The sequence below is a fragment of the Protomyctophum parallelum genome (genome assembly GCF_964188405.1).
Source record: "Protomyctophum parallelum genome assembly, chromosome: 14".
NCBI classification, from domain to species: domain Eukaryota; kingdom Metazoa; phylum Chordata; class Actinopteri; order Myctophiformes; family Myctophidae; genus Protomyctophum; species Protomyctophum parallelum.
The window spans coordinates 904429-915957 of NC_139709.1; the positions used below are offsets into that span (position 1 = coordinate 904429).

The window sequence follows — 11529 nt, forward strand, 5'->3', positions numbered from 1 at the left end:
AGACGTACAAATAGACATAGACACTTCTATATAGTCAAAGAACAGAACAGGAATTCATCATGTAAATGAAGTCCACATCTGTAAACCAAGTCCACACCCACAACACCAGAGGGAGTGCAACGAACCATGTACAACCCAGATTCGGCACAAACAAGGGACTACATTCTTTTCGCTCCTATATATGCCACCAAAATGTGGAACGCCCTGCCAACAGTCATTAAGACATGTGAATCCCTTGACTCCTTCAAAACCGCTCTCAAAGGGCACCTACGGACGGCTGCAATTCGAAACTGGCCTCTGTAAAATCTGAATCCCCCCACCCCATTTCCCCTCACTGTATATGTATCTTTTCCCTTTTTGCTTCCTATATGATGAATTCCTGTTATGTTCTTTAGCTACATAGAAGTGTCTATTGTATTTCTCTAAATGTTTTGATGAATTGAACAATGTGGACCCTGTTGTAAACAAGTGTAATGCTTAATTGGGTCGTCCACTCACAGTTAACAGTCTTTGTATTGAGTTGTGCTAGAAATGTACTGTAATTCTGCAAACTGTTGATACATATTTCAATCAATCAATCAATCAATCGTAAAGGAGGTTAAAAAGGGAAAAGAAACATTATACAGTGAGGGGGAAAAAGGGGGATTCTGATTTTACGGGGGACAGTTTCGAATTGCAGACGTCCGTAGGTGCCCTTTGAGAGCGGTTTTGAAGGAGTCAAGGGATTGGCATGTCTTAATGACTGTTGGCAGGGCGTTCTCACACGTCTCATATTTTGCCATTGACAATTATATGTGCCTCAAATATGACGTATAGATTTGTGGAAACACAAACATTAAATGCTGTCGACAACGAAGGGAAGATTAACGTCATATGTAGATGAGCAGATCGTCTCTAACCAAACATGAGATGATGTATAATGATAAGAGCGCCCCTCACTTCACACAGGTGTGATTTGTCTTAAGTAAAAGTACACTACACTACAATGTGAGATGTACAAAAGGTCGGCATCAAAATGTACTTGAAGTACTAGAAGTAAAAAGTATAGCTACTCATATTGCATAACGTCCACATTTCACGAGTTCAGAATGTGTGCAAAATCTATTGAAAATAGCCGATCTACAAGCTCACAATTAGCTTGTAGATCGGCTATTTTCAATGGCCGAAATACATGCAGGGGTTGAAGGCGTTCATGTATGTTTTCTAATCAAAATTAAAATATACTTAAGTAATAACTTTTAAGTTTTCCAAAAAGAAAATAGTAAAACTACAATTTTCGTCTCTGAAATGTAGTCCCCCCGCCCCCTTAATACCTATTATTATCATGTTGGATCATTTCCTGTTACAATTTACAATTTACAATGAAGTCATTTATCAGACGCTCAACCCTCTAACACCCGCATTAATTTCTACTTGCAAAAAATTGATTTCAACCTTACTACTACTTTTAATTTGTGTGAATTTCAGCCTCTGTGGGGGGTATTTATATGCAAATATCATGACCAATGGCATTGGAATGGCATTGCAATGAACATCACTGATGACGTTTAGGTGAAAAAAGAACAGAAAAAAAAAATAGTAATTCAATAAAATAAAATTGTTGCTAAAAAGCAACGCTGGGTCTTAGAGGGTTAATCAGAGCGATTTACATTAAAAACAAAAAACATGGCAATACATCACATACATAAAAAAAAGTATGAAACATGCGTAAGCTAAGAACGTAACAGTGGAATATAATGAAACTATACATATATATATATACGCCTACTATACAGATCATATGTTTACATAGAATGCTATAGTTATTATCCATTGATCGTTTATTGATTATTAATTAAAAGCATATCGATTAGAGAATCCGTGATCCCTCTTTTTTTATCCACGGAAATGGAATCAATTATCAATGGATGGTACATTTTACAGTTCAGGGATTTAGCCACACGATGTCGCCGTTGTACCATTTATCTTCTGATTACGTAACACTGAAGTTTAAAGGCTTGATGGATGGATTGATTGATTAATTGATTCATTCATTCATTCATTCATTCATTCATTGATTCATTGATTCATGATTGATTCATTGAATGAAAACTGCAGAATGGATACAGTTCAAAAGCACAAATCAATCAAAAAACTGCTACTGAGGAAAAGGCTTGTTTCCATCAGGGTCCAACGTTTTCAATTCATCAGAGCATTTAAAGACATACAGAATATACACTATACACTAAAATAGAAATAGAAATAAAAATCATCAAATACACACTTAGAAAATTTACGGGAATACAGTGAATACAGTGTAGACAAATAGGGGGGGGGGGGGGGGGGGGGGGGACTTCACCTGCATTTTAAGAGCGGTCTAGGGATTTACATGTCTTAATGGCTGTTGGTAGGGCGTTCCACAATTTAGTGGCGAAATGAAGGCTATTAAAGAAGACATCATTAACAATCATTAATTGGCATATTAGCCTATGTGTGATGCTGATTTTTCATTGATTGATTGATTGATTGAAATCTTTATTAACAGTTTGTAGAATTTACAGTACATTTTAAGCACAAACTCAATACAAAGACAGGGTTAAACCGTATGTTTCTATATCAGTGGGGTTTTTCTCAACCAAATAATAGCAGATCTACAAGCTCATAGCCGTGTGGTGCTATGAGCTTGTAGATCTGCTATTTTTCAATAGCTAAAATATATAACATAATGCTTAAAACACCCAAAGGGGTTCCCGCCTAATCAGTTTAATTGATTTTAGTACAAATTTATAGTGTACTAAAATCAATGTTAATTTGTGAGTGTACAAATGGAACCAAATGTACCATTTGTACACTCTCTGAGTTACAGACCCATAAGGGTCCATTTGGTTCCTAACTATCATTTAGCTGGGGACCCCCTGGAACCCCCTCGAGGACCCCTGGGGGTCCCCGTACCCCACTTTGGAAACATCCACAGTCCAGAGTCGCTTATAAGCAGCAGACATGGCAACCTCAGAGCCCTGGGCAGTCACGTCATCAAGTGTCACGTCACGTGACTGTCCTCCATCAGTCCAACATGGCGGCGCCCTGTGGAGCAGCGAGCAGAGCGGGAGGTAAACACACACACACACACACACACACACACACACACACACACACACACACACACACACACACACACACACACACACACACACACAGATGTAAACAAGGCTATCACAAGAACTAACAGTTTTTGTATTGACCTGTACTTACTTTCATTGAACTGTACCCACTATGCGTGCGTGCGTGCGTGCGTGCGTGCGTGAGTCGTGACCGTGAGCAGGGGTTCTCAAACGGGGGTCGCGACCCATCGGGGGGTCCCGAAGTTATTGTGTTGGGCCCCCAAATTATATGTGACCAGTGGCAGTATTTACCTGTTACAGGTTACAGTGTGCAGTTTCATAATATACAGAACTGAAAAATGACCATGGCCCCCTTTTATATTAAACCACTGTCCCTGGTCACACAAAAACAACAACAATATATATATATATATATATATATATATATATATATATATATATATATATATATTGTTGTGCAACTGAATAGCTGGGAAATGGTAATTTCCCAATGAATTCCTATTCTTTAGCTACATAGAAGTGTCTATTTGTACGTCTCTAAATGTTTTGATGAATTGAACAATGTGGACCCTGTTGTAAACAAGTGTAATGCTTTATTGGGTCGTCCACTAAATACATATTTCAATCAATCAAATCAATCAAAATTAAGTAGTTTACATCGTGAACATGCATATACGATTCCCTTAATGATTTTGTCTGATTTCAGTATTTATGTATGATGTATTTTCTCTATTATTAATGTTATTGTAGAGGTTTTATTTATTTATTGATTGATTGAAATAATTTTGCAGAATTACAGTACATTTCAAGTACAAACTCAATACAAAGACTGTTAACTGTGAGTGGACGACCCAATTAAGCATTACACTTGTTTACAAGAGGGTCCACATTGTTCAATTCATCAAAACACTTAGAGGTCAGTTTGTATTGGGGGTGGGACAACGCAGGACAATAAACACTTAGAAAAACTTAAAACTCTATAAAAAAGTGTAGTACCTTTCCCTTTTTTTCCCCTTAGTTTTAATTATTTTTTAGGCCCAAACAATTGTGTGTTTTATTGTCATGATTTGTCAACTCGGCGTTTATATTTGTTTTTCATCAACGATCCTGGATTATTATCCTATTGAATTATAATTATTACTTTAGTGTGTTTGGCATCTCCCTATAATAATTAATACATTAACCCCCTCATGGCCACCCTAATTAACAGTGGATTGTGCCTTCTAAATGCACTATTCATATGTTTAATTCATCATTTTAATGCCAATAGAAAAATCCGAGATATACACCCTATATCTCATTCTCAACACGGCAATCCTATAGTATTAGACACTCAGTCCTGATGGTGGCGGTAACTTCACCATTATGCCCGATTTTCACCGAATAGAGCAAATCTGGCGATGTCATTTCCGGTTAAACACAACATCAACATCCGCTAGCTTTGGCCGAACGGTTTGCGGAGCAGTCTTGATATCGGAAAGGTCGCTAGTTCGTATCCCCGGAATGGCACGTTAAAATGACCACCGCTGAAGTGTCACATGAAACGGCTGACATAGAAAAACATCGCTTTTTCAGAAAACAGTCAGGATTTAGAAGGCATTTGTAGAATCGTTCCCAGGTCAAAATGGGTTAAGCTCTAATCAAGCCCCGAATATCGCATTTTACGGTGGTCATTGTATAATCCATGATATGATGATGTGATTATTGTTATTGTTATTGTCAGGTGTGGGCAGGCTCCTCCTCCAGAGGCTGTGTGCTCCCGGTGGCTCCGCCCCCTCTCCCGGTCAGCAGCAGAGGCGCTTCTTCTGGAGGAAATGGAGGAGTTCCTCTTCTCACAGCGTGGTGCGCCCGGCCGCTGTCCGGCCCGCCTACGCTGTGCCCAAGGTACCGGTCACTACCCTACGCTGTGCCCAAGGTACCGGTCACTACCCTACGCTGTGTCCAAGGTACCGGTCACTACTCACTACCCTACACTGTGCCCAACGTACCGGTCACTACCCTACACTGTGTCCAAGGTACCGGTCACTACCCTACACTGTGTCCAAGGTACCGGTCACTACCCTACGCTGTGCCCAAGGTACCGGTCACTACCCTACTCTGTGCCCAAGGTACCGGTCACTACCCTACGCTGTGCCCAAGGTACCGGTCACTACCCTACGCTGTGTCCAAGGTACCGGTCACTACCCTACGCTGTGCCCAAGGTACCGGTCACTACCCTACGCTGTGCCCAAGGTACCGGTCACTACCCTACGCTGTGTCCAAGGTACCGGTCACTACCCTACGCTGTGCCCAAGGTACCGGTCACTACCCTACGCTGTGCCCAAGGTACCGGTCACTACCCTACGCTGTGTCCAAGGTACCGGTCACTACCCTACGCTGTGCCCAAGGTACCGGTCACTACCCTACGCTGTGCCCAAGGTACCGGTCACTACCCTACGCTGTGCCCAAGGTACCGGTCACTACCCTAACCCTACCGGTCACTACCCTACGCTGTGCCCAAGGTACCGGTCACTACCCTACACTGTGCCCAAGGTACCGGTCACTACCCTACACTGTGCCCAAGGTACCGGTCACTACCCTACGCTGTGCCCAAGGTACCGGTCACTACCCTACGCTGTGCCCAAGGTACCGGTCACTACCCTAACCCTACCGGTCACTACCCTACGCTGTGTCCAAGGTACCGGTCACTACCCTACGCTGTGTCCAAGGTACCGGTCACTACCCTACACTGTGCCCAAGGTACCGGTCACTACCCTACCCTGTGCCCAAGGTACCGGTCACTACCCTACGCTGTGCCCAAGGTACCGGTCACTACCCTACCCTGTGCCCAAGGTACCGGTCACTACCCTACACTGTGCCCAAGGTACCGGTCACTACCCTACGCTGTGTCCAAGGTACCGGTCACTACCCTACGCTGTGCCCAAGGTACCGGTCACTACCCTACGCTGTGCCCAAGGTACCGGTCACTACTCACTACCCTACGCTGTGTCCAAGGTACCGGTCACTACCCTACACTGTGTCCAAGGTACCGGTCACTACCCTACGCTGTGCCCAAGGTACCGGTCACTACCCTACGCTGTGCCCAAGGTACCGGTCACTACCCTACGCTGTGCCCAAGGTACCGGTCACTACCCTACGCTGTGTCCAAGGTACCGGTCACTACTCACTACCCTACTCTGTGTCCAAGGTACCGGTCACTACCCTACGCTGTGCCCAAGGTACCGGTCACTACCCTACACTGTGCCCAAGGTACCGGTCACTACCCTACGCTGTGCCCAAGGTACCGGTCACTACCCTACGCTGTGTCCAAGGTACCGGTCACTACCCTACGCTGTGCCCAAGGTACCGGTCACTACCCTACTCTGTGCCCAAGGTACCGGTCACTACCCTACGCTGTGCCCAAGGTACCGGTCACTACCCTACGCTGTGCCCAAGGTACCGGTCACTACCCTACGCTGTGCCCAAGGTACCGGTCACTACCCTACACTGTGTCCAAGGTACCGGTCACTACCCTACGCTGTGCCCAAGGTACCGGTCACTACCCTACGCTGTGCCCAAGGTACCGGTCACTACCCTAACCCTACCGGTCACTACCCTACGCTGTGCCCAAGGTACCGGTCACTACCCTACACTGTGTCCAAGGTACCGGTCACTACCCTAACCCTACCGGTCACTACCCTACGCTGTGTCCAAGGTACCGGTCACTACCCTACGCTGTGCCCAAGGTACCGGTCACTACCCTACGCTGTGTCCAAGGTACCGGTCACTACCCTAACCCTACCGGTCACTACCCTACGCTGTGCCCAAGGTACCGGTCACTACCCTGACCCTACCGGTCACTACCCTACGCTGTGCCCAAGGTACTGGTCACTACCCTGACCCTACCGGTCACTACCCTACACTGTGCCCAAGGTACCGGTCACTACCCTACGCTGTGCCCAAGGTACCGGTCACTACCCTGACCCTACCGGTCACTACCCTACACTGTGTCCAAGGTACCGGTCACTACCCTGACCCTACCGGTCACTACCCTGACCCTACCGGTCACTACCCTACACTGTGCCCAAGGTACCGGTCACTACCCTACGCTGTGCCCAAGGTACCGGTCACTACCCTACGCTGTGCCCAAGGTACCGGTCACTACCCTACGCTGTGCCCAAGGTACCGGTCACTACCCTACTCTGTGTCCAAGGTACCGGTCACTACCCTACGCTGTGCCCAAGGTACCGGTCACTACCCTACTCTGTGCCCAAGGTACCGGTCACTACCCTACGCTGTGTCCAAGGTACCGGTCACTACCCTACGCTGTGCCCAAGGTACCGGTCACTACCCTACACTGTGCCCAAGGTACCGGTCACTACTCACTACCCTACGCTGTGCCCAAGGTACCGGTCACTACCCTACACTGTGCCCAAGGTACCGGTCACTACTCACTACCCTACGCTGTGCCCAAGGTACCGGTCACTACCCTACGCTGTGCCCAAGGTACCGGTCACTACCCTACGCTGTGCCCAAGGTACCGGTCACTACCCTACACTGTGCCCAAGGTACCGGTCACTACTCACTACCCTACGCTGTGCCCAAGGTACCGGTCACTACCCTACGCTGTGCCCAAGGTACCGGTCACTACCCTACGCTGTGCCCAAGGTACCGGTCACTACCCTACACTGTGTCCAAGGTACCGGTCACTACCCTACACTGTGCCCAAGGTACCGGTCACTACCCTACGCTGTGCCCAAGGTACCGGTCACTACTCACTACCCTACGCTGTGCCCAAGGTACCGGTCACTACCCTACTCTGTGCCCAAGGTACCGGTCACTACCCTACACTGTGCCCAAGGTACCGGTCACTACTCACTACCCTACGCTGTGCCCAAGGTACCGGTCACTACCCTACGCTGTGCCCAAGGTACCGGTCACTACCCTACGCTGTGCCCAAGGTACCGGTCACTACCCTACACTGTGCCCAAGGTACCGGTCACTACTCACTACCCTACGCTGTGCCCAAGGTACCGGTCACTACCCTACGCTGTGCCCAAGGTACCGGTCACTACTCACTACCCTACCACTGCCCAGAAGTTAACCCATTCTGAACGGGAACCCATTTTGGTGTTAGCATCATGTTATGTTTTAGCTATTGAAAAATAGCAGATCTACAAGCTCATAGCGCGCCACCGAGTGGCGCGCTACGAGCGTGTAGGTCTGCTATTTTTGAAAAATCGAAGAACGACTGACATTTTTTAGAATCCGATCTCAGGTCAGAATGGGTTAATCAGACCAGTGTGTGTGTCCAGTGGAAACCTCGTATGAATCTGATCTCAGGTCCGAATGGCTTAACCAACCACCGCCCCTTTCTTGTGCCCCCCCCCCCCCCCCCCAGCACATCGTGCGGCCCCCCTACGTGGGCAGTCCGGGGGTCCCAGAGTGGCCGGACTACCTGGAGATCAAGGACCACGAGCAGATTGAGGGTCTGACCAGAGCCTGTCTGCTGGCCAGACATGTCTTACTGCTGGCCGGACCCAGCCTGAAGGTACCTGTCTGTCTGTCTGTCTGTCTGCCTGCCTGCCTGCCTGCCTGCCTGCCTGCCTGCCTGTCTGTATTTGTGTCCGTTGAACCTGAAATGGCGTTCTTGACCTTTGACCTCCAGGTGGGCATGACGACGGACCAGATCGACTTCCTGGTTCACGATGAGACGGTGCGGGGGGGCGCGTACCCCTCCCCCCTCCGCTACGGCGGCTTCCCCAAGTCGGTCTGCACCTCCGTCAACAACGTGGTCTGTCACGGGATCCCTGACAGGTACAGGGTACTGGATACATGTGTTTTGGAGTTAGTATTGTTCGGGTATCAGGTATGTCATGTGACACCTGCTTTTCCACCCAGGTGTTTATCAATGAGTTTTCTTTCAACGTGCTTTTATTTTGCAGTCTATGAAGCTTCATTGTCTTCTTATGTTTCAACATGCTTTTATTTTGCAGTCTATGAAGCTTCATTGTCTTAATATGTTTCAACGTGCTTTTATTTTGCAGTCGGCAACTTCAAGATGGAGACATCATCAACATTGACGTGACTGTAAGTCATTACAAATACATTCATTTATATAAAGTAATAAACTATTCCCTTTAACGATTCCAACATAGAAACGTGTTACAACGTGAGTTTATCATAAGCACATGGTGTTTAAATGAATATTAATATAACTCACATGGTGTTTTAAATGAATATTAATAACCCACATGGTGTTTTAACACTACGAAGTCTGAAAAAAAATCACTACTACTCAGTCGGCTGGGGGTCAGGGGGACCGTGTTTTTGGTGCGATTTGATTGGCCACTCTCTCCCCCACACGTCCCTCTCCAGCTGGAGAAGACATTGTTCAAGCCTGCATCCCATTTCCAACGAATTAAATCATAATATGTTTCTTAACACATGTTTTCACTCCTAAAATGTATAAAACTAATAATACATGTGAAAAATATATATTTTGCCGTTGCCCGTTAGTACTATATTGCAACATAGCCATGGAAGAGTGTCACGTTGCTGCCTTTTGTTGTTTTTTTTTTCCTTCCAAAAGAGCAAGATCACTTGTCTTTTCTTGTGTGTTATCGATGTAATTAATATATGTCACCCCACGCGATGTACAGACTGCTTGACTAGGCATGTAAACATGACATAATTGTATTAATGTTTAAGTGTAATGATGTTATTGACCGGATTGTCCCGTAGTCCTCCAGCCGTTAGCTTACAGTTGCTAATATTATAAGCTAACAACATTACTAAAGCCAATGTATTGCATTAAATGCGGCCTGTCCGCGGTAAATTACTTATACAAGTGAGTCGCGTTATATTTACCTAAATTACCAGCCAAAGTACATTCCAAATAAACAATTATTAGCCACGTTATGTTGTTATATCAGTTTAATTAATAAAAAAACATCGTTCAGAATACGGCCGTTAGCACTGTGAATTCAACATCCGGTGAGGAGAGGATACGGTTCGTGTATGTGTTGTGTATGGAACTCAGCGCATACAGTGGCTTACCGGATGTAAGCCTTGCACACTAAATAGACACTAATAGAAAGCCTGCAGCCTGGTGATAATAATAATAATAACAATGATAATAATCATTGTATTCATATTCCTATTATCTTATCAAAATAATAAACAAATTCCAAGTTAATTAACCAGCCAAACGTATATGATTTAATTCGTTGGACATGGAATGCAGGCTTGAACAACAACAATGCCGTCTCCAGCTGTCTTTTGTGTGTTCTTTTTTTTTCTCCACCCCTACCACCATAACCACCATAACTCGCTCATTTTTTGCTCATTTAAAAAAAAATCAAAATACCATGTAAACTATGGAATTGGGGCTTTCATTTGGTATATAAATCGGTTGTGTAGGCGCTCTCTACGAAACGATATCAAGTGAAAAGTAAATGTCGGGGAATCACCATTAACACCATTATCAAGCAGCGCAAACAAAAGACGAGAGGGGGAGAAAGGGTGACAGCGGTCGATTGGGCCGATTATAGTCAGACTGAGTAAGAGATATATGCCTAAAATCATATTTACAAAATGTTTCAAATGGAAAAAAAAACAGAGATGATTTCAACCGAATATTTAGACAAAGTCATGCAAGGGAACTTTCTCTGGACTCCATGGGCTAAGAAAATAAACGTTGAAATTTCAAATTCGGTCAGAACGGCTGCTCAGACTTCCTAGTGTTAAATGAATATGACCCAAAATGGGTTATTAAAGGAACATTCCAACATAAGTTTCTGGCCAATTCTGGCAGCACTATTTGAGAACCAACTGCGATTGGTGGAATAATAATGGGGGGTGTGGCCTATATGATGACACCATCGTGCCGCCGCCCCACGATAGGTCTACCTGGAGGGTTACCACGGCGACACGTCGGAAACCTTCCTGATTGGCCAGGTGGACGAGGCTGGGCGGAGCCTGGTGGAGGCGGCGCGGCGCTGTCGAGACGAAGCCATCGCCGCCTGCAGGCCGGGAGTGGAAGTGTGTGTGATAGGAAACACTGTGAGGTACGTGCACGCACACACACACACACACACACTGATAGGAAACACTGTGAGGTACGTGCACGCACACACACACACACTGATAGAAACACTGTGAGGTACTGTGTTTCTTCATAACAGGTTTTTGAGATACATGCATGAATAGACAAGGTAAAATATCAAAATGTGCGTTAGAATGTCTACTTTTATCAAAATAAAACTTTGAGTTTCTATCAAGTTCCAGTTCAAGGCTATTGGAAGTTTTAGCTGGATTGGTCAGATTGGTCATGACTGACAATGCTATTTATAGATGGCAAAATATCTACAGTGATACATTTTTTTTCTTTTTTTTAACTAGACAACTCACCCTTTAAAATGAGATATGTCATAGGTATGTACCCCCA

General features: G+C 45.5%; 1 protein-coding gene across 1 annotated transcript in view; it reads left to right on the forward strand.

The window, feature by feature from the left end:
• Positions 1-3052: 3052 nt before the first annotated feature.
• metap1d (methionyl aminopeptidase type 1D (mitochondrial)) overlaps positions 3053-11529 on the forward strand; it is a gene marked incomplete at its 5' end in the record, with an annotated part of 19941 nt that continues 11464 nt past the window's right edge. Inside the window, 6 exons of the mRNA XM_083781887.1 lie at positions 3053-3089; positions 4825-4985; positions 8482-8631; positions 8749-8897; positions 9128-9170; positions 10986-11153. Of these exons, the coding sequence (XP_083638013.1) occupies positions 3053-3089; positions 4825-4985; positions 8482-8631; positions 8749-8897; positions 9128-9170; positions 10986-11153 (708 nt within the window). The remainder of the gene's footprint in view (positions 3090-4824; positions 4986-8481; positions 8632-8748; positions 8898-9127; positions 9171-10985; positions 11154-11529) is intronic.